This window comes from Leucopleurus acutus (genome assembly GCF_964270905.1).
Source record: "Leucopleurus acutus genome assembly, chromosome: 11".
NCBI lineage: Eukaryota > Metazoa > Chordata > Mammalia > Artiodactyla > Delphinidae > Leucopleurus > Leucopleurus acutus.
In genome coordinates this window covers 96,451,370-96,470,772 of record NC_139152.1, presented here as the reverse complement: position 1 = coordinate 96,470,772, position 19,403 = coordinate 96,451,370, and the positions used below count along the sequence as shown (strand labels likewise).

The window sequence follows — 19,403 nt, the reverse complement described above, 5'->3', positions numbered from 1 at the left end:
GTTATCATTCAGCCCTTTCTCTGGCCAGCTCAGCTGGCCTGTCCTGTTTGGTGCGGGGCTGTTGGCACCATGCCCCCAGGAGCCTCAGCACGTGTTTCCAAGGAGACAGCCCTGAGTATGCTCCCACAAACTTGCAACGTCCCCTTCTTTCAAGGAGAATATCCATGGAAAGGAGGGTGGAAATGAGGGAGTGAAGGTCGGATTGCAAATGTGATGTCCGTGGAAGGAGCATAATGCCAGGCCCAGCTGCCGTTTGCCTTTCACAGAGAAAACAGTGGGGCACTTCACAGTTTGCAAATGCTCTCACATGGGACAGCTCACTTAATCCTGGCCACAAGCCTGTGAAGCAAGCATTCTTCTCACAGATTGGGGATGGAGAGAGGCAGATCAAGGATACCGTGCTGGGTGGCCCACAGCGATTCTGGTTAGGAGCTCCTGACACGGGGAACCTGCCTGCTCAGCTGAAAGTGATGGCCTTATTCAACCTCTGGTATGCTTTCACGCTACATGGTTCCCTGAAAAGGAGGCCCGAGTGACCAAAGTTGGCAGAAAGATGAGGGGCGGCCTCTGAACACAGCCAAGGAATGAGGGAAGGATAGGGTGTAAAGAGCTAACAGTGTGGTTTAGAGAAGCAGGGTCTTTCCAGAATCTGGAGAAGGAAGTGTGAGAGCAAGCAGCCTGGAACAGAATGGCCTCTTGGAAGAGGATCCTTGGGAGAAAAGGCAGGTGCGGAAACAGGAAGAACCGTCCTTAGGGGTCAGGGCCCAGAGGCAGAGGGGAAACTGAGTCAGAGCTCGGGACACAGACCCACTCTCTGGCTGGATGTAGATTTCTCTGCCTACAAGAAAGTTGGTTGAACGGGTGGCTCAGAGTAAGGGGCCACCGGGTGGTGGCTGTAGCCTGAAGCCGAGGAGTCTCGAGCCTGGTCAGCACTGTTGGGGGAAGTCTGCTTACCCAGGAAAGGGGGGAGCCTACACAGGCTGGGGTGGGAGGCCCAGGGCAGCAAAAGTGAGAGGCCCCGAGGTCGGGGCTCAGGGAGCGTCCTTGATTTAGAAAATGGAGAGGTTGCTGGGAGAGCAGAGTCTTGTGAGCGCACGTTCTCACCCTCCGCACGGCTCCCCTCTGATGTCCCCTCCCGCTGGACCCAAGGTGTGCTCTGCATGTGACCCCCGTGTGAGCTGAAGCACAGTCACCGGGCTGGGGAGAGTGGGGACTTTGTAAAGAGGTCTCCGTCCCCCACCCCGGAGAAACCTGCGCTGCTCACACCACAGCACCGGGCGAGAAATCCTGAGGGGCAACCCGGGGGTCCGAAGCCAGAGTGAGGGATGCACGCGGGGGAGAAGCCCTTGAACGACACGGGGTTTGAACCGCGTGGGTCCACTTACACGTGGATTTTTTCACTAACTACGTACAGTACTATGGGATCTGTGGTTGGTTGAATCCAAGGATGTGGAAACATGTACCCACGGGGTGACTATAAAGTTATACGCAGATTTTCAGCTGTGAGGGGGGTTGGGCCCCTGACCCCCATGTTGTTCAAGGGTCAACTATGCTTGCTACATGCCCACTGGAAATCCTAGTTGTGATGGTGTGTGTACTCTCTTCACCAAGGTATAGTGCCTTCAGCTGGATACTTTTATTTTTATGAAAGATTTGGAGAGTCTGGGAGCTTTGGAAAGTGGCGATGGCAGGTGAGGGGCAGTAATAAGAGCGAGGTCTTTGTGGGTTTCACTGATCCCCTTGACTCTTCGACCCTCGTCCCCTTATTTCATCCACCCATTGGCATCTGTCAGTCTGTCCGGGTCTCATGCTTCTGACTCTCAGTGAGACACCACGTAGAGAAGTGATAGGAGGTGGCCTGAGACTCTGGTCCATCCCCCGTGGACCAACCCAGCTGTACCAAACCAACTGTCCTCTGTGAGGTCGCCAGTTCTCAGCAGAGCTCTCCCTGAGACCCTGGGCGAGTCCCCTCCGTGCTGGGCCCTGACTTTGCCGTCCACGGTGCGCAGTGGGGACTTTGCAGCTGTCGCGGGGCTCTGGGGACCAGCTGGGAGCCGGGGACCAGCAGCTGCTGCTGCTCTTCATAGACCTTGTTATTCAGGTCCGAGGAGCAGCGCCCTGAGTTGCCCCCCAGACCCCTTCCCTGCCCAGCCGGGAGCTGACCGTGCAGACCCGCCGGCAGCCCAGCTGCTCCCTGTGCCCGCACTGGGCCACCTGGGCCACCCTACCGTCCCTGGGTGCCCGGACCAAGAAGGGAGCCCTATTCCTCCAGCTTTTGGAAGGACTTCCAGCCTCACCTACCCACATGGGGTGTTCAGAGATGGCAAGAAAAAGTCAGCTGTGGTTCATCGGCCAGGCTGAGTTGAGAGTTTCGAGGTGATGGGCTTCTCCTGGTGAGCAGCTGGGGTCCTGAGTGCCAGGAGGGCACAGACTGCCCACAGGTGAGGCCTGAGGGGGGCCTGGAGCTAGATGAGAGAGCCCACGGGGAACCCTGCCCCGAGCTCTAGGAGCCGCCTTCTTCCCTCGGGCTGTGTCTCCATGAACAGAGCCTGCCGCTCTCCTTTCCTGAGCCTGGCTCCCCGAGGTGTGTCAGGGCAGGGGCTGTGGTGTGTGTCCTCGGCCTCCGGTTTGGGAGTGGCCTAAGGGTTCCGTGGAAGGAAGTCCTGTGGGGACAGCCAGGGCTGACTGGTGATGAGATGTGTCAGGTGCCAGCACGCAGGTGAGGGAGAGGCCTGAGAAAGGTCCCTTGAGGGGACACCTGGGACTCCTGTCAGACTCTGGCAGCCGAGGGCAGCTGGGCTCCTTTAAAGGCGCCTGTGCAGTTTGAGCAATGAGGACCTGACATCTTCGAACAGAAGAGATTTGGAGAAATATTTGGCAAGAGGGGGCCCCCTGAGCAGGCTGGCGCCCAAAGTTCGCATGGCCCTGGGCCTCTCGGGCAGGACTCGGGAGACACCTGGTGCTGGCTGCCCGCTCTGCCCCTCGGTCCACACCCTCCTCCGCCGACTCCCTCGCCCCGTGTTTGCCTATGGTATCCTAGGAACCGGGGCTTCCAGCCTGTGGTCCTGTTACATAACAGCTTCCATCCCATCCACGGGTTCAGCCCTCCAGCGAGCGGAAGCCGAAGCAGACGCCCAGAGGAAAGCCTCTTCTCCAGACATGGGAGGCTGCCCGAATCTACAGTCTCTGCCAGCCCCCTGCCACCCCAACATGCAGAGGGAGGAAACTTAACAAGCAGTCAGCATCCAGTGCGTACTCTCAGCAGGGCCCTCTGGTCCTGTCCTTGTCCCGCGTGAGCACGGCACCTGTCAGTGGCCACACGCTGGCCACGGCTTCCCAAAGCTAGCAGGCCCTGGGGGCAGTCCCTGAGTGACGGTGCCACTCCCTACCGTGTCCCTCTCTGCACCCCAGCCCTTCTTCGCCCAGGAAGAGGCTAAGGGCAGACCGCTGCTGGGAACCCTCCCTTGCCTGGAGATGCCTATCCGGCCAATGTGCCTACGGCAGCCTCCACCCCTTGGGCACCTGGGCAGCCAGCCATCACAGACCACGTCCTCTCCTACCTGTCCTCTTCTCTGGCCAAGGCAGAGAGTGCTCCAGCAGGGACTTGAGGACCTCAGGCATGTCCATGGCGGGGGCCACTCCAATCCTGTCGCAGCTCGACATGGCCCGGCAGGGGGTGCTTGCTGGGGGAGTTTAGAAGCAGCTGGAGAGGCAGGAGCTGGCCGGGGAGCCACAGGCTCTGGAGGCAGGCGGGGCGGGAGCCCGAGGCAGCCAATGGGCAGCACGGGCCCCGGCCCGCCCGTCCACCCCCGACTCGGCCCCCTGCCAGCTCGGGCTGCAGCCAGGCCTTCCCTTCCTGCTGCCTGGCAGGGCGGACCTGGCCCTGTGCCAGCCTCAGCACGTGGAGACACAGCACCAATCCTCTGACAGAGAGCCCGGTGTTATCTAACTTTGCAAAGGGAAGTTCTCCCCCAGGCTGGGAGCCAGGACCGGGCCTGCCAGGTGAGAGCAGTGAGCATGCACTACGCGCTCCGGCCCACTGGGCAGAGGCGCCCTGGAGGCTGGGCCCCGCGGAGAGCAGGGCCTGCCGAGGAAACCAGCCCGGGCTGGGCCCCGAGACCCCGGCAGCAGGCAGCTCAGCACAAGGATGTACTGTGTGGGCACTCACAGGCACATGAGTGGGCGTCACGCACCTACCTGTGGGCTTGTGAGTCTCGAGGGGTTGTTGGCATGTTTTGATGCTGGTCCATATGCTATGCATGCACACGTGCCCTCCCAGGCATACGGTGTGCATGTGGCATGCGTCATTGGGGCTTTACACCATCTGCAGAGCCTGAAGCCTGCTCTTCTAAGGGGAGTGACAAACCTGCAGCCTGGGGTTCCTTTGGTCTTCGGGGACGGGGAGAAGAGGCAGGTGCCTAGCGGACAGGTGCTGGAGGGCAGGCAGAGCAGGCACCACTGAAGGGGGACAGCTCTGTCAACCAGGCTCAGGCTTGTCCTGGGCGAGGTCCTGCTTCCCAGCCTGTGTCCCAGCCTGTGTCCCAGCCTGTGTCCCAGCCTGGGGAGCTTGGTGGCTATTGGCTGTTTGCTGTAGTCCCCTCCCTGGCCCTCTCACCAGGACACTGGCCTCGGAGGTCCCCAGGCCACTTAACTTGAACGTGTGGTTGAAGCCAAAGTTCTGTATGTCGCCCTCCACAAAGACCAACACCTGCCTTGGCCGGCTGGGGCTGGGGGTGGGGTGGGGGAGGGGGCATTGGCTCCACCTCTCCACGCAGTGATGTGGCATCTAGAACAAGCTGCTGGGTCTCAGTTCCAAAACCACTGAATGTTGCGACCTCCAAGGTTCCTTTCAGCTCTGGTTCTGTCTCTGATGCTCCAGGTTGGAGGCAGTAAGCATTTGGGTCCTGCACCACAGCTGATTTCTATGTAGTCTTTCCCCGCTTTCTAAAATTCCATTTTGCACAAACAGCAAATACTTCAGGACGCCCTCTAGCCTCTCCTCTTCCCAACAGCCCCAGCTTATCCTCCAGTTACCCACTTTGCCACCCTAATAGTCCTCCCCAAACCATGTTCTTTTCCCAAATTAATTAAAAATTAATTTCAAGTTTTGAATACAAAAAACAGTATATGGCTCAAAGCTCAAAACTTTTGATAAAGGTATACTTGTTATTTTTGGCTGCGTTGGGTTTTTTTTCTGTTGTTGAGGCTTTCTCTAGTTGCGGCGCGTGGGCTTCTCATTGCGGTGGCTTCTCTTGTTACAGAGCACGGGCTCTAGGCGCACGGGCTTCAGTAGTTGCAGCACAAGGGCTCAGTAGCTGTGGCTCGTGGGCTTTAGAGCACAGGCTCAGTAGTTGTGTTGCACGGGCTTAGTTGCTCTGCGGCATGTGGGATCTTCCCGGACCAGGGCTCGAACCCCTGTCCCCTGCATTGGCAGGCGGATTCCTAACCAGTGTGCCACCAGGGAAGTCCCTGATAAAGGTATACTTCAGAAATGTCATTTCTATCCATGTCCCTCCTCCTCGTTCCCCTTCCTCATAACTGATTTCTTATTTATCCTTCCAGTGCCCTTTGCCTCTGTGAAACTGGGGGCCCTGGCAGTGGGGGACAGCAAAGGTGCGGAGGACCTGGCGCGCAGGCTGTCCTAAGTTGACCTGTGGCTCGCAGGCTGGGGCTGAGGCTGGGCCAGTGCATTAACCATTCCTTGGCCCCAAAACACTTTTGTGTTCGAGACTGGCTTACCCCAAAGGTGGAGTGGGCAGGCGCCCACAGAGCATGATTTCAGAGGCAACAGGAGGTCCCCAATGTGTCTCAAATACACCCACCTGCCGCATGACATTTCATTCTCGGAGATTTGTTCCTGTCAGACCCCTTCCAACGTATGCACGTACGAAGGCTCTAAGACTCTGACTGATTGCTCGCTGCATACCTGGCACCAGCCTAGACCTTGTAAGGAATTCAAAGCTAAATAACAGACCTGGCCAGGCAAGTCCCTCGCCTTAGGGAATTCTCATGCCACTGAAAGTCAGCCCACGTGGCACCCCGCACTCTGCAGCTAGGGTGTCCAGCTGGCAGCATCACCTATGGCTCATACAGGGGCCACATCAGCAGGACGCTGGGTCAAGCGGCTGGGGAGGGCAGAGATAGGGAGAGGGGTGGCCACAAACAAGCCTGGAGACATCCGGAGGGGCCCGCATGGCAGGCATGTTGGGATTGCCTGTACTCCTTGGGTTTCCTGCCTCAGAGGTCTAATGTCTGCTGTAGATGGCTCCCCTGGTGGGGGCTATATGCGGATGCAGTTTCCGGCAGAGGCCTCTGGGGCTTTCTCTAGAGAGATGCAGAGCTGCCCCCATCTCCACCTCTGCCTGTCACCCCACCTGTCAGAAGCAGCTTCCTCAGAGGCAGAGAGGAGGAGCTGCGGCGCCACGGGAGTGGTGGTGCTCATGGCAGCCCCTAATCACAGGACCAAAGACCAGAAATGGGCCCACATTCAATAACTGCGGGCTGCTCAAGCCAACCTGGCACCTTGATGAATGAAACCATTGACCGTAAATATCTAGGATACACCGGGGCGTGGAGATGCACGTGTGAAATACACTTCAGAGAAAAGAAAAGGTGCAGAACAGTAAGTACACATGGCTTACAATGATCCAACCATCTTCTTAAGGCTCAAATCCAGGTTCACCTCCTCCAGGAAGCCCTCCCCAGCTCCCCAGCTTGGATGAGTTGCCTTCCATAGCACCTGGCATCTCCCACCATGGTGCCTGTCACATCATCCTACACTCTTCCATGCAGAGCCATCTCCCCTGGCAGACTGGATTCAAGGAAGGCCACGTTTTGTCTGTAATCTTGTATCCCCAGGATCTGATATGGGGCAAGTGCTCAGTTAGTGCTTACCAGCCTGAGCTAAAAGAGAACTAGAAGAGAATTTAGGGGAATTTATGAGAATTTAAGAATTTAGTCCATTAGGTTCACTGAAGTACTGCTTATCTTTTTCTTTGATTTTCCAAGTTTAAGGGAGGTCCTGACGCAGGTTTACAATCTCTTCAGCCTGAGGATGGGTCTGCATTTTCTTCTGGGAGCTGGGCCTTGCCGTGCCCCTCTGGTTTTTCACGGTGCAGCCAGGGTTGCTAAGAACCCTGGAACGTCAGCGCTGAAGGGAACCTTGCCGATCACCCAGTTCCCAGTGTTCTGGATCTATTTTGTCTCCTTTCTGAGGGTCCTTGGAACCTTCACTGAACCTCTGTGGGCCAAGATGTGGACACCAAATGTACAGGTTGCTATGGAGACAGACTTGCTGCATCCATCATGCCTGGCGCACAGAAGGTGCTCAATCAAGTCGGCTGCTCCTGTTACTCATCTGGTCATTTATCAAGTATTTGAGCCCCTACCGCGTAGCCGGCCCAAATGATTCCCTGTCCCGAGAGAATTCACAGGCCTTGGACCTCTGTTCCTGGGGTCACTGCATACTGTAGTATGAAGTTGTCTGGCGAGAGCTTACTCTTAAACGTGTGCAGCCCCTCCCATCAGGACCCCCTCCATCACTGTCACCACACACAATCCAAGAGATTTGAAAAGGTGCCTCCAGGGACCTCCCTGGTGGTCCAGTGGTTAAGACTCTAGGCTTCCACAGCAGGGGGCGCGGGTTCGATCCCTGGTTGGGGAACTAAGATCCCGCATGCCACGCGGCCAAAAAAAAAAAAAAAAAAGTGTCTCCACCAGATACAAGTGTCCCTAGCAGATACAAGTGTCCCTGATTGAAAATTCCTAATCTAATATGCTCTCTTTTAAGGAGGAGGAAGCTGGGCCCATGTGACTTGGATCTCCCTCAGGCCCAGAGGAGTCCAGGTTGCAGTTGGGATCACATTCCAAAGCATGTCATAGCCCCCTACCTTTCTGGAAAAGCCATACCCAGAAAGGGCACAGAGACAGCCCTCTGGAACCCAGGACAGTGCACACAGTAAAAGCAGGGAAGTGTGGGTACAGGTGGAAAGCCCCACACGGAAGGCCATGAGCCCCCTGACCACCGGGGCCACCTGTGCAGAGCACAACTTGTCCCTGCCAGTGAGGCACTGCGTGAGCCGGGGTCAGCTGGGCTGCCCTGTTTACACAAGGACACAGACCTTCTGCCCCTCACCCCTCGGAATGTCTGCCTTGGGGCATGCCCTGCGCCAGCCAGCTCTGCCCCATGAGTAAAGAGAGGCCCAGGTCCCCGGGCACAAGTGCCGGGAAGCAAGGAACAGGAGCAACACCTCAGGGACAGAGGTCAAAGTGCACACGTTTATTTTCTAGAACAAAGGCTAAAAGAAGGAAGTTTCTTTCATTTTATTTTAAGAAGGACAAAAATTGTTATTAAAACATCTACATTATTATCAAGATACTAGACCTTATGAATATTTAATATTAAAGTGTGGTATTCTTAAATTTTTTAATACACAGACATTTTTAAAGGACCATTAAATTCATCACTGCCCAGCTGAGAAACGCAGCATCCCTCTTTGCCCCATCCCAAAGGGACACTCACATCAAGGGTGCCTGTCCCCCCTCACCATATCTGCCGTGATGTCTTGTCCCTGCCTGCCGCCGGGGGGCACAGGCCCGATCCAACTCTCTGAGCCTCTCCGAGTCACAAGTGAAATAATCACACTCATCATTCGAAGTGTGCTGTGCCACACCTCTACTTCCTACTCCCCGCCTGCCCCTCGCTTTCTTCCAAGCCTGCGGGGGAGCCAGCTCTGGCCAAGCCAGGGAGCACCACATCCCAAGGCCCCTGCAGGGATAACAGGATGGAGAAGAAAAATCTGGATTCTAATCCTATTCTTTTGGGTGGGAGACAAAAACCAATCCTTTTCCTTCCCCGAGCACTCGTGCTCTCTCCCCACTAGGCTGGGGTGGTCTGGACGCCATCAGGCGGAGCTGGGCCCAGGCAGGGGCCGCTTCTGCCCCCGCTGCCCATATCACCTCTGACCCCTCGCTCCAGTCCCTCAGTCCTTGCAAATGGCATGATGACCCTGAAAGTCCCTCCTCATTATGCCAGGATGGCTGCATTTTCCGGCCAAATTCTTTATCTTTAGCCCTCATTAGAAGTGATTCCTTGGATACCACACACATATGTAATATTATATAGAGCGATATATTTAATACCTGTGTATATATGCATCACGGGGGCGACATATATACACACTAAAAACAAGGCTGGTGACGACAGACTGCAACAGCACGGATCAGGGAAAACAAGTGTCATCAACATTCACGGCCACAGGCCCCACCTTGGGTCTCTCCTCCCCTCCAGCCACACCACCAGCACCCAAACTCCGCAGTGCTGGCCTGCTGGGGGAAGGGGCAGGGAGAGGAAAGGATGCATGCCACAATTATCAGGAAAAGGTTGGGCAGTGGCAGCGAGAAGAACAGGGTTCTCTGCGGCCCAGGGTGCCCGCCATCATCTCAACGCACACTCGAAATGCTTGTTTAAGGAGAAATAAAGGGTATTCCATTCTCTCTGTCTCACCCTCCCACCAACTCCAGCCTCAATCCCCAGCTCCTTCCGGGGGGCCCCACCCCTTGTGCCAATGGTGTGGGGCGTTCTGGAATGTCTAGGGAACCAGGGGAGGCTGGGTCTGCCCACAAGGGGTGGGATGGAGAGGAGGGGGTGCACGCAGACACGTCAGACGAGAGGGATGGGAGAGGGCTGGGGGGGGCAGGGGTTGGGGGTCAACTGGGGTCCCAGGCAGCTGGCAGGGTCGGGACCAGGGAGGGGCTGGGATGGATGGTCCTAATTGTATGTCTGGGTCTAGGGGAGAAAGGGAAAGGACTCTTCTGAGTCCCCAAGAAAGAGGGGCTGTGTCCGATCCTGGAGTAGCCCATGCTGCCCACGGTCAAGTCTCCCTTCTCTCCATGTCCCCTGACCGCCCACCCTCCCAATCCCCCCAGTACCTCGTGCAGAACCTGAGCCCACGGGTGCCCTGCCAGGTACCACCTCGCCGGGAGCAGCCATGGGGAAGTGACCTTTGCTGCTATACTCCTTAGGACCATCCTCAGAGGGGACTGTCCCTCTACAGGGCGCTGACACAACCAACCCCTGGGCGGTGCTGCCGGGATCCCAGCTGATTCAGAGACTGTCACATCCCTGCCAAGAGCCTGGAGGCTCCAGCTGATAACTGGCCCTGAGTCTTGTGACCGCAGTTTGCATTCCAGCTCTACCGTGCTGTGGGCTGGAGATGCTGGGTAGAGAACTCCTTCCTCCTAGGCCTGTTTTTCTATCTGCAAAATGGGGGTCTGGGCTGGGTCATCTCTGAAGCCTCTGACGACCTACAATCTACATTCAGCGGCCCACAAAGGAGAGGGGCTGGGCTGGTGGTCTCACCAGAGAGCCACGCTCCTTGGTCAGGCTCCAGAGATCATGTAGCCCAGCCCCTCCCACTCTTCCAACCAGAGGGGAAACTGAGGCCCCAGAGGGTGAGTGACTTGTACAGTATCCCCAGTCTAACCTGGGGCTGCATTTTAAAGCTGGGTGGGGCCTCCTGCCCTCTGTTCTATCCTGATCTGCCCTCAGGGGAGGTGGGGAGGGGTGAGGGTGGAGGAGGGGGAAGGACCCTTCTGCTGCAGATTCAAGTGGGGACCCCACGCTCCCCAGCCCTGAGCGCTGGGCCCCCTTTAGGAGTAGACGGAAGTTAAAGCTGTAGGCTGAAGCTGGAGGGGTCAACCAGGCCCCTCCCTCCGCAACCAGGAGAGCCGGGGTGGGGGAGGGGAGGACCTGCCCAGGGCTTCAGCAGGATGAGGACCCTGGGACCGAGTGGGGCTGCAGCTCGTGCACCTGGGTATGCACTGGGGCAGTGGGGGCAGAGAGGATGGCTGGGGGCCCCAGTCCCAGCCCTGGCCTGCCCCGGCCCCCCTATCAGGCGCTCCGTGCCCACCCCTGCCCCCGATCCTAGGACTTCACCCACGGCCAGGAGCTGGTCTACTCCCCAGTGACGGAGGCAGCAGCAGGGGCTTCTGGGGCGGCACCAGTGGCATTCCCGTCCTCCTGCAGCAGGAAGTTGTATTTGCCGAAGTCGTCATCCCGTGGGCACAGAAGCATGTCCTTGCGGGCCTTGGCCAGCTTCTGCTTCAGCACCTCGCGCCGGTCCAGCCACTCGTTGAGCTCCTCCTGCCCGTGAGCGCAGCGGCACTTGTCCCCGTCCGGGCAGGCCTTGCCCTTCTGGAGCCTGTGGGCGGCAGGAGGCTCACTGCCTGAGCCCAGTGCCCTTTCCTCCACGGGCTGCCGGACCTGGGGCCGGCCACTCCGCCTCCCCCGACAAGCCTCTCCCCATGCAGCATCAGGCCCGGGGAAAGTGGGCGTGGCCTGGCCTTCCCGAGGATCTGATGCCCGGCTGCAGGGGACGGGTCCCCACCTCCAGCGCCACTCCGCCCCACTCCTGGGTCCTCACACCCAGGAGCAGCTGTCTTTCTGGACATCCCCACCCCGCCTTATGCCACCTCCAGGCCAAGTGGAGCCAGAGCTGGCCGTGGCCTCCGCCTTTTCAGGCCACCCCACAGCCCGCCCGGCCCTGCCCTCCCGGGGGCACCTTTCGCAAAGCCGGAACTCGCCCATGGGGAAGCGGTAGGCCCAGCCACTAGCGTCGCTGTCAGACGTGAAGACCTTCTCCTTGTGCTTCTCAGACTGGATGTGCTGCTGCCACTGCTTCTTGCTGTTGCTGTTCTTGCCGCAGAGCCAGCAGTGGTAACCCATCTGGGGACACAGCCACCGTGGGCGCCTGCTCCTCCCACCTGTGCCGGGACCACTTCCCCCAGGGAGGCTGAGCCCCTCCGCACAGCCGCTCCGGGTCAGGCTCGGACCGGGGCCCCCAGGGGATGGGGTGTTACCATGATGTCGGCGTAGTCCGTGGGCATCTGGATCTGCTTCTCCCCCTCCCGAGAGCTGATGGGCGTCCCTTCCCCCGGCTTCCCTGGGTTGTGCTTCTTCAGCCACATGTCATAGGTCTGTTGCATGTCCAGGACTGGTGGGCAATAGGGGATGCAGGGCCTGGTGAGAGGGGATTCTCCCGCTACTCTGTCCCACGACCCCTATGGGACCCCTGCTGCTGGGCTGCCCGGTCAACTGGAGACCCAGAGAGGGCTCAGCCCGGTGCAGCCGGAGTGGGGCCCGGGTGGCCAAGCGAGGCTCAGCAGGTGCGCTTGGGCCTGCCGACGAGGGGGGTGTCCGGGTCAGCCCCGCCCTGCCCACTCACTCTTGTTCTCCTTCATGAACGTCCACATGTCCCTCTCCTCCGGGCTGTGCGCGAAGGAGCAGTTCCCCACGTACTGGCACTTGCGGCCGTTCTGCGCATGGATGCAGAGCTGCAGGGCAGGCATGGGGAGACCCTGCTGAGTCCCGTCGGACTGTGTCACTGCCCCGCCAGCGGGCAAGCCCTCCTGGGGCCCCACGGCCCCATATCCGAGGTCCCGCTGCCACCCTGCATCCCACCCCGGCGCTCACATCGTATTGCTGTGGGAAGTTGCGAATGGACGGCAGTGGCCTCACCGACACCCACTTCCTCTTGGCCTTGGACATCACCAGGAGGACCCGCCGCTCCTTGGTCCAGCTGCAGGATAGAGCGGGCTGTGTGACCTCCACAGAGAGCCCGGCTTCCTCGCCTGTGGTGCTTAGGTGGTCCCCACCCTGCCCGTGCCCCCGCCCAGCACCTGGCCTACCAGTGCCGGGCCTTGGCGCTGCAGTACTTGAGGTCCTTGTCAGGCTCCACCACCTGCCCGTTCCTCCAGCACTGGCCACACACAAACTTCATCTGCAGGTCAAAGGTGCTAGGCCCATGGGTCCGCGGGGCACCCTGCGGAGGAGAAGCGCTGATGAAGCCGCAGGCACCAGGCTGAGGCCCCGGGGTCTGATATACAGGTGGCCTCCGGGAGCATCAGGGCCACCTGGAGCCTTGTGGGCTGGTCCATTACCACTTGGTGGTGGGAAGTGACCCCCTAACTCCAGGCCCATGGCCTCTCAGGGTGGGAGCCAGGCCTGGGACTCCTGATGGAGCACTCTCTGCCGTAACTGGCTATCTCCCACGGGCCTGCTTGCTGGAGCTGCTGGCGTGTCCCTGGGCACAGCATTCAACCTCACATCTCCCTGCTTTTGCACATGCTGTTCCCTCTGCCTGGAATGCCCTTCTCCATTCTTCATCAGGCTTGTTCTGAAAACTTTCAAAACCCAGCTCAGGCACCACCTCCTTCAGGAAGCTTTCCCTGAAGCTCTCCTAGGTGGCAGCTGCCATCCTATGGGCCCCCATAGTACCTGAATTACCTCATGTTGACTGACTCATCTAGTTATGAGGGCCAGGCCTGGTGGAGAGCAGAGCCTAGAAGGTGGGATGCACCCGCAGAGGGTGGGGATGGAGGAGGCTGCTTCAGGTGGTGGGACAGACATCTGGGCAGCCCTGGACTCTCGAAGACCCCACCATGTTCACTCCCCGTCCTCTGCCTCAGCCCTTCCTCTGCAGGCAGGAGGGCCTGCTCTTCTGCACCCCTGCCTGGGAAAGGGTGGGGGGGTGAGAGGCAGAAAAAGTGCCCACCCAGCCTTGTCTCCTGCCACCTGCAACCCCCTCGCCCAGCTGTGCTGGCCACCCTGCTGTCCCTCCTGCTAGCTAGAGCCTTCCCATCCTCCCTGGAGCCTCAGATGTGGAGTTACCCCTCCACTCTTCCTCCTCTGACACAGGAGTACCCGTGTCCTCGGCACTGCCTAGCCCAGGGCCTCCCCTGAGCAGCAGGGGGCTCTCACTTTGTTGGGTGCCGATTGACCCCTGGCTGGGAGACTTGCGGCCTGGCTCAGCCCCAGGATAATACACATCCAGACAACAAAGTAAAATCCTGCCTCTGTAACTGGGACACAGTCTGGCTAAAGCAGACAGGAGGCTTATCCGTGTCACTATAGACTTCTAGACGTTCCACCGATTCTCACAGAAGCGTAAGAAGGCCCATTTCACGGGTGAGGTAAGTGGGGTCCGGAGGGGTGCTGTGGTTTAGCCACTGCTCTAGGGAATAGCCATGCCGGCCCACTGAGCTTCCTTCTCACAGCTGCACAGACTCGACAGCCCTGGGGGCGGTAGGGGCCATTCCCATTTGACTGAGCAGAAGCAGAGGCTCAGAGAGGCTACTAGCCCCGCCACGGGTAAGTGGCCCGAGGATAGGGACCTGGTGCGAGGCAGGGGCTCATGCTTTTCTGTAGGACGGCACAGCTGCACCATGGGCACCAGGTGTGAGCGGCTTCTACCCTGGCACCCTGTCCTTGGCCTCACACTGCCACTGGCCCCGCCCTCTGACGGCCAGCAAGCAAGATGCCTCATGCCTGGGCCACAGCCAGGTCCGGCACAGAAGCCCCATTCCTGAGCCAGGCCTGAGAGTGGCATCTTGGGTGGGCAGGATGCAGGGGGGTCAGCGGGATAGGAGGTGGTGAAGACTCAGTGTTCTCTCTTTAGCAGATGACGCTGCAGGTCCAGCCTGAGCCCCGCACTGCTTCCCAGCCAGGCTCCTGGCCAGGAGCAAAAATAAACCATGTGGCGGTTGGGGAAGAGGACTGAGCAGGAGGGGCAGAGGGCAGGAGCAACTAGGAAGAGGGGAGAAGAAAAAGGACCAGGAACGAGGCGGGTAGGGAGACAGGGGGAAGGCCAAGGGGGCCGGGCAGCCCTGTCTGCCAGACTGGCCCAGGCCTACCCCACCGGCCAGCCTGCGCTGCTCCCTGGCTCACTGCCACACCCAGGCAGGCCTCAAGAGGGACCAGAGGCCCAGGCTTCTCCCAAGGTGGCCAGTGCGTGGGCCTGGCATGGTGAGGGCGTCATCCCTCATGTGTGGATGGCGAGAGGCCTCACCTCACATTCACTGTCTCCTGGGCCCTGAGACCACCCTTCCATTCCCACTGTCACCTAAAGTTACAGGGATCCCCACCTCCTGGGGAGGGTGTGAGGATCAGGGACGACGGGGGCCCCGTGCAGAGCAGGGACTCGGCAAGCTGTAGCCAGCTCCTGTGAGCCTCACACCCGCCCCAGGAGGGGGCAGGCAGAGTTATGATCCCCATTTCATATGAGGAACCCTAGGGGTGATGGGGATGGTGCAGGTGGGGAGGGAGCTGAGCGAGCTCTAGACAAGCTGTCAGAGAACCCGGGATCTCCGCTCCGTGCACCCCGGGCAAGTCTCTAGCGTGTTCTGAGCCTCAGTCTTCCCGCCTGCAAACGCTACTGCACCCCAGCTCACGTCCTCAGGACCAGGGTGAGGATCCAGAGGGGTGGGAGGTGATACAAGCAGTGGTGGAAAAGGTTGAGGAATACCAGGACATTTACATGGTCTCCAAGGACCTCCCTGGAAGATATTCATTAATTACAAAGGAGGAAAGGGTAACTTCATAGTAGAGAAAGCTTTACTGTGGAGGCACCTTTAATCAAGTTACCAAGGTATCGCTGGTGAAGGGACAGATGGAGATGACGTGCCTGCCCCATCAGACAATCCCAAAGGGATGGGCCTTTTACAGAACAACTGCCTCTTCAAAAATGCCAATGTCATGAAAGACAAAGAAAGACTGAGGAACTGCTCTAGATTAAAGGCGATTAAAGACACTACAAATGAATGCAGTGTGTTGCTGGGATTTGGGAAGGATTCACAAAATCTGAATAATAGCACACCACGATTTGGATAAGTCCACCAATGTGAATTTTGTGATGTTGATAACTGTACTGTGGTTATTATGTAAGAAAGTGTCCTTATATTTACTTACTTATTTATTTATTTTTTGGCCATGTGGGATCTTTGTTCCCCGACCGGGGATCGAACCTGCGCACCCTGCATTGGAAGCGTGGTGTCTTAACCACTGGACGGTCAGGGAAGTCCTTATTTTTACACTAAAGTTTTTAGGGGTAATGGGGCATCATGTCTACAACTTACTCCCTAGTGGTTCAGAAAAGTATATTTCTGTAAATAAATGCGTATGTGTGTACGTACACACGCATACACACAGGACAAAGTGAGTGTGGAAAGTAGTAAAATGTTAACATCTGGGGAATCCAGAAAAAGGTATACACAAATTCTTCATACTCTCCTTACAATTTCCTGGTAAATAAATTATGTCCAGGTAAAGGGATGGGGGATGGCCCTCGTGGGGGCTGACCTCACCCCCAAGGCCTGCCCGGGGTCTTACCAAGCTGCTGCTGGCCTTCCCTGCGTGTGCCTCCACCTGCTGCCAGTATTTCTTGGATTCCTGGACGATGTCTTCGTGGGTCATGCCTGGTGAGGGGGGAGCAGACACAGCGTCCCCGGAGCTCAGTGAGGAGAAAGGCAGGGGGTCTGCAAGGTGCTGGTGCCACCCCAGGCCCAGGGAGGAGCCCCACTCCCCAGTTAGGCCGCGGAAAGATGAGGGGAACAGGGAAACCACTCATCCTGTCTGGACCTGTTGGTTCATCTGCAGTTGGGAACAGAGGCCTGCTCCAGGCTCACACAGAGAATAAAATGCAGGAGCAAGATGTGGGCTCGGCAGCATGGCAGGGGCCTCTCCGCACCCACGCCAGTGGCCCTGTCCCTCGGGCCAGCTGCTCAGCCCCCTCCCTTGGCCTCCGCCTCCCTCAGTGGGGCCTCAAGCCTGACCCCTGCTTGGCAGCCTCTAGCATGCTGGTTCTTAAGGCTCTGTGCCCGGCCCGGCCCGGCTCCCCAGATCACCGAGGGGCCAGGGCCCTTCACTGCCAGTCGGCAAAGGGCAAATACCCAAACCTTGTGGCCCAGACCCTCCCAATCTGACTGTGGACACTGCGCCCACCTCTTCCATGAGGCCCACCCTCCTCCCGACCCCTTACGGCCTTCTAGTCCCTCTTCCAGAGCTGATTTAGTTTTCGGCCTGTCCTATGGTTACTGCTGCCCCGTGGCCACTCGCCATCAGGGGCTTACTCTGGGCCAGGCATGTGCTTGACATCCATCCTCTTGCTGATGGATGTACCTCTAGCCCAGGGCTCTCCCATGACCTTGCAGACCCCCCCACGTGGCTGCCTGCTCAACCTCTCCACTTGAAGTCCAACAGGCAGCTCAGACTCCCCACGTCCCACACGAGCCCTGATGTGATCCCCCCAACCTGTTCCTCCTGCAGCCTCCCCTCCTCAGAACACGGCAACCCCACTGGGGTCGACCAGATGCCGTCCTTCGTCTCATACTTCATATCTGGTCCATCAGCTCCCGTTGGCTCCACCATCAAAACACACCCAGAATCTCATCACTTCTACCACTTCCACCCGCTGCCACCCTGACTTGAGCCACACCCTCCCAGGTCTCCCTCCATCTGCCCTTGGCCCCTGACTTCTCCACGCAGCAGCCAGAGCAACTTCTTCAAGACACCGATCAGGTCATACAACTCCACCTACTCAACCCCTACCCCCAAACCCTGCACACCGTATTTATTTATTTTTTTTGCGGTACGTGGGCCTCTCCCATTGTGGAGCACAGGCTCCGGATGCGCAGGCTCAGCGGCCACAGCTCACGGGCCCAGCCGCTCCGCAGCACGTGGGATCCTCCCGGACCGGGGCACGAACCCGTGTCCCCCGCATCGGCAGGCGGACTCTCAACCACTGCACCACCAGGGAAGCCCTGCACACCGTATTTAGAACAACCCCAACTATTTCTATGTACCATCTAGAGGTTTTTTCACACTCAGGTCCCTGCCAACCTCTTAGGCCTCATCTCTGACACGCCCCCCTGCCCCCCAGGGGTAAGCTGCTCTGCCCTCACATCCCCACATACAGAAGGACACCCTTCCTTCTGTACCAAGCTTGCTGCTGCCTCAGGGCCTCCAGCCTTGCTGTTCCCTCTGCCTGGAATGCTCTCCCTGCCCTTCCTTGCTCAAATGTCACCTCCTCTGAGAGGCCTTCCCAGACTATCTTATCCCAAATGCCCCCTCCCCGAGTCCCTCTCCATCCTATTGCTTGCTTTACTTTCTTCACAGAACTGATGCACATCTGAAATTCTATCACCCTATTTCATCAGCTCGAAGAAGACAACGATTGTTAGACACGCCATTATTTTATGTTACACACACACACAACAATGCCGCTAGGCAGACGATGACAGGCGTGGGGCACAGTGTGCACCCCAGAGCAGATGGACGTAGGGCCTGGTACCTCCCCGTCAGACTGTCTGCCTTGCCCTCGCGTACACACACCAGGGCCCTGACTCGTTTTTGCTCAAGCCCCTGACAGCGCAGGTGCTCAGGGAGTCCCATTAGGTGGGCAAGAAAGCGAGCGGCTTTCCACCTCCTTATTCCTGAGGCCGAGCTGACATCACCCCCTCACAGAGGACCAGTGGAGGCTCAGTGAGGGGCCGCTGATGACCAGATCCCCCAGGTGGCCCGCGGGGCTCTGCCTCCCTGCCCTTCTCCCCACGTGTCCCCGTGGCAGTTCCACACAGGGAGAAACCCAGGGTCTTCTGGGCCCGCAAGCTCCCTGATGCAGAGCCTGCGCATCCTGTGACGTCCAGGAAGCACCGGCTCCTCTGCAGCCCCACAGCCCGGCACTGCCCTCCTCTGAACTGTGCAGCCCCTCGCCCTCACCTGAGTACTGCTGCAGCAGCCAGACTTTGAGCTCTATGAAGCTGTGGGCGAAGTGGCAGCTGTCCTCCCGCAGGCAGCCGTAGCGCACCTCGTGGCGGCACACGTCGAACTGGAAGTGCTCCTGGAACTGGCGGACCTTGGAGTACTTGAGAGAGGTGGAGCGGACGATGTGCACCAGGCACCTGGCGGGCGGGATGGGGGGCGCACAATGCAGTCCGCATGCCGCCCATTCCCGGTCGGAGCCCCCTCCCCAGGGTCAGTGCCGTTCACCCACGGAAGGGGCTCCTCCGTGGGTGCCTCCGCCTATTAACTGCTGGCACAGGAGGGGAGAGGTGGGGGTCCTACGCTCAGGCAGTTCTGGTTTGGGCCACAGCTGTGTGCCCCTCTCCTGGCCTCGACCTGCGGACAGCTCAAAGCCGCAGCTGCCAGCAGGAGGAGGGCACCAGACCCCACCTGCTGCGAGGCTGGGAGAAGGGGGCATCTCTCTCAGGTTCCCCAGCTCAATGCTCCAGAGCTGGTCCTGCACCCGGAGGAATAATAATTGAGTTATCTCCTCTGGGCTGGGAATTTTAATTACCTTCATAGCAACCCTAGGAGACTGGGATCATCATTCACTTATGGATGAGGAAACCAAGGGTCACAGTGGCCAGAGGACATAAAACAGACCATTGTCCAAGCTGGGATTTGGACCCAACTCTGTCTGACCTCAGGGCCGGGGCTCCATCAGCCATGCTGGGGCACAGCCAAGGGGAGTCAGAGGGAGCGCAGGTGGGTGCCGGAGCCCACCCAGCCCCTCCCACTCCCTGTCCAACACCCATGCCGGGACAGTGGAGGGTGCTGGATGGGAGTC

The 19,403-nt window shown here is 58.6% G+C and overlaps 2 protein-coding genes across 2 annotated transcripts in view; both read right to left on the bottom strand.

The window, feature by feature from the left end:
- TEF (TEF transcription factor, PAR bZIP family member) overlaps window positions 1–4,515 on the bottom strand; it is a gene marked incomplete at its 5' end in the record, with an annotated part of 31,623 nt that extends 27,108 nt beyond the window's left edge. The window contains 2 exons of the mRNA XM_082851035.1: window positions 3,561–3,683; window positions 4,198–4,515. Coding sequence (XP_082707161.1) covers window positions 3,561–3,683; window positions 4,198–4,294 — 220 coding nt within the window. The remainder of the gene's footprint in view (window positions 1–3,560; window positions 3,684–4,197) is intronic.
- Window positions 4,516–8,316: 3,801 nt separating this feature from the next.
- ZC3H7B (zinc finger CCCH-type containing 7B) overlaps window positions 8,317–19,403 on the bottom strand; it is a 53,160-nt gene continuing 42,073 nt past the window's right edge. Inside the window, exons 16-23 of the mRNA XM_082850849.1 lie at window positions 18,554–18,735; window positions 16,166–16,251; window positions 12,688–12,821; window positions 12,473–12,578; window positions 12,225–12,333; window positions 11,860–11,993; window positions 11,562–11,725; window positions 8,317–11,201 (exon numbers count right to left, since the gene is read on the bottom strand). Coding sequence (XP_082706975.1) covers window positions 10,955–11,201; window positions 11,562–11,725; window positions 11,860–11,993; window positions 12,225–12,333; window positions 12,473–12,578; window positions 12,688–12,821; window positions 16,166–16,251; window positions 18,554–18,735 — 1,162 coding nt within the window. The 3' untranslated portion in view covers window positions 8,317–10,954. The remainder of the gene's footprint in view (window positions 11,202–11,561; window positions 11,726–11,859; window positions 11,994–12,224; window positions 12,334–12,472; window positions 12,579–12,687; window positions 12,822–16,165; window positions 16,252–18,553; window positions 18,736–19,403) is intronic.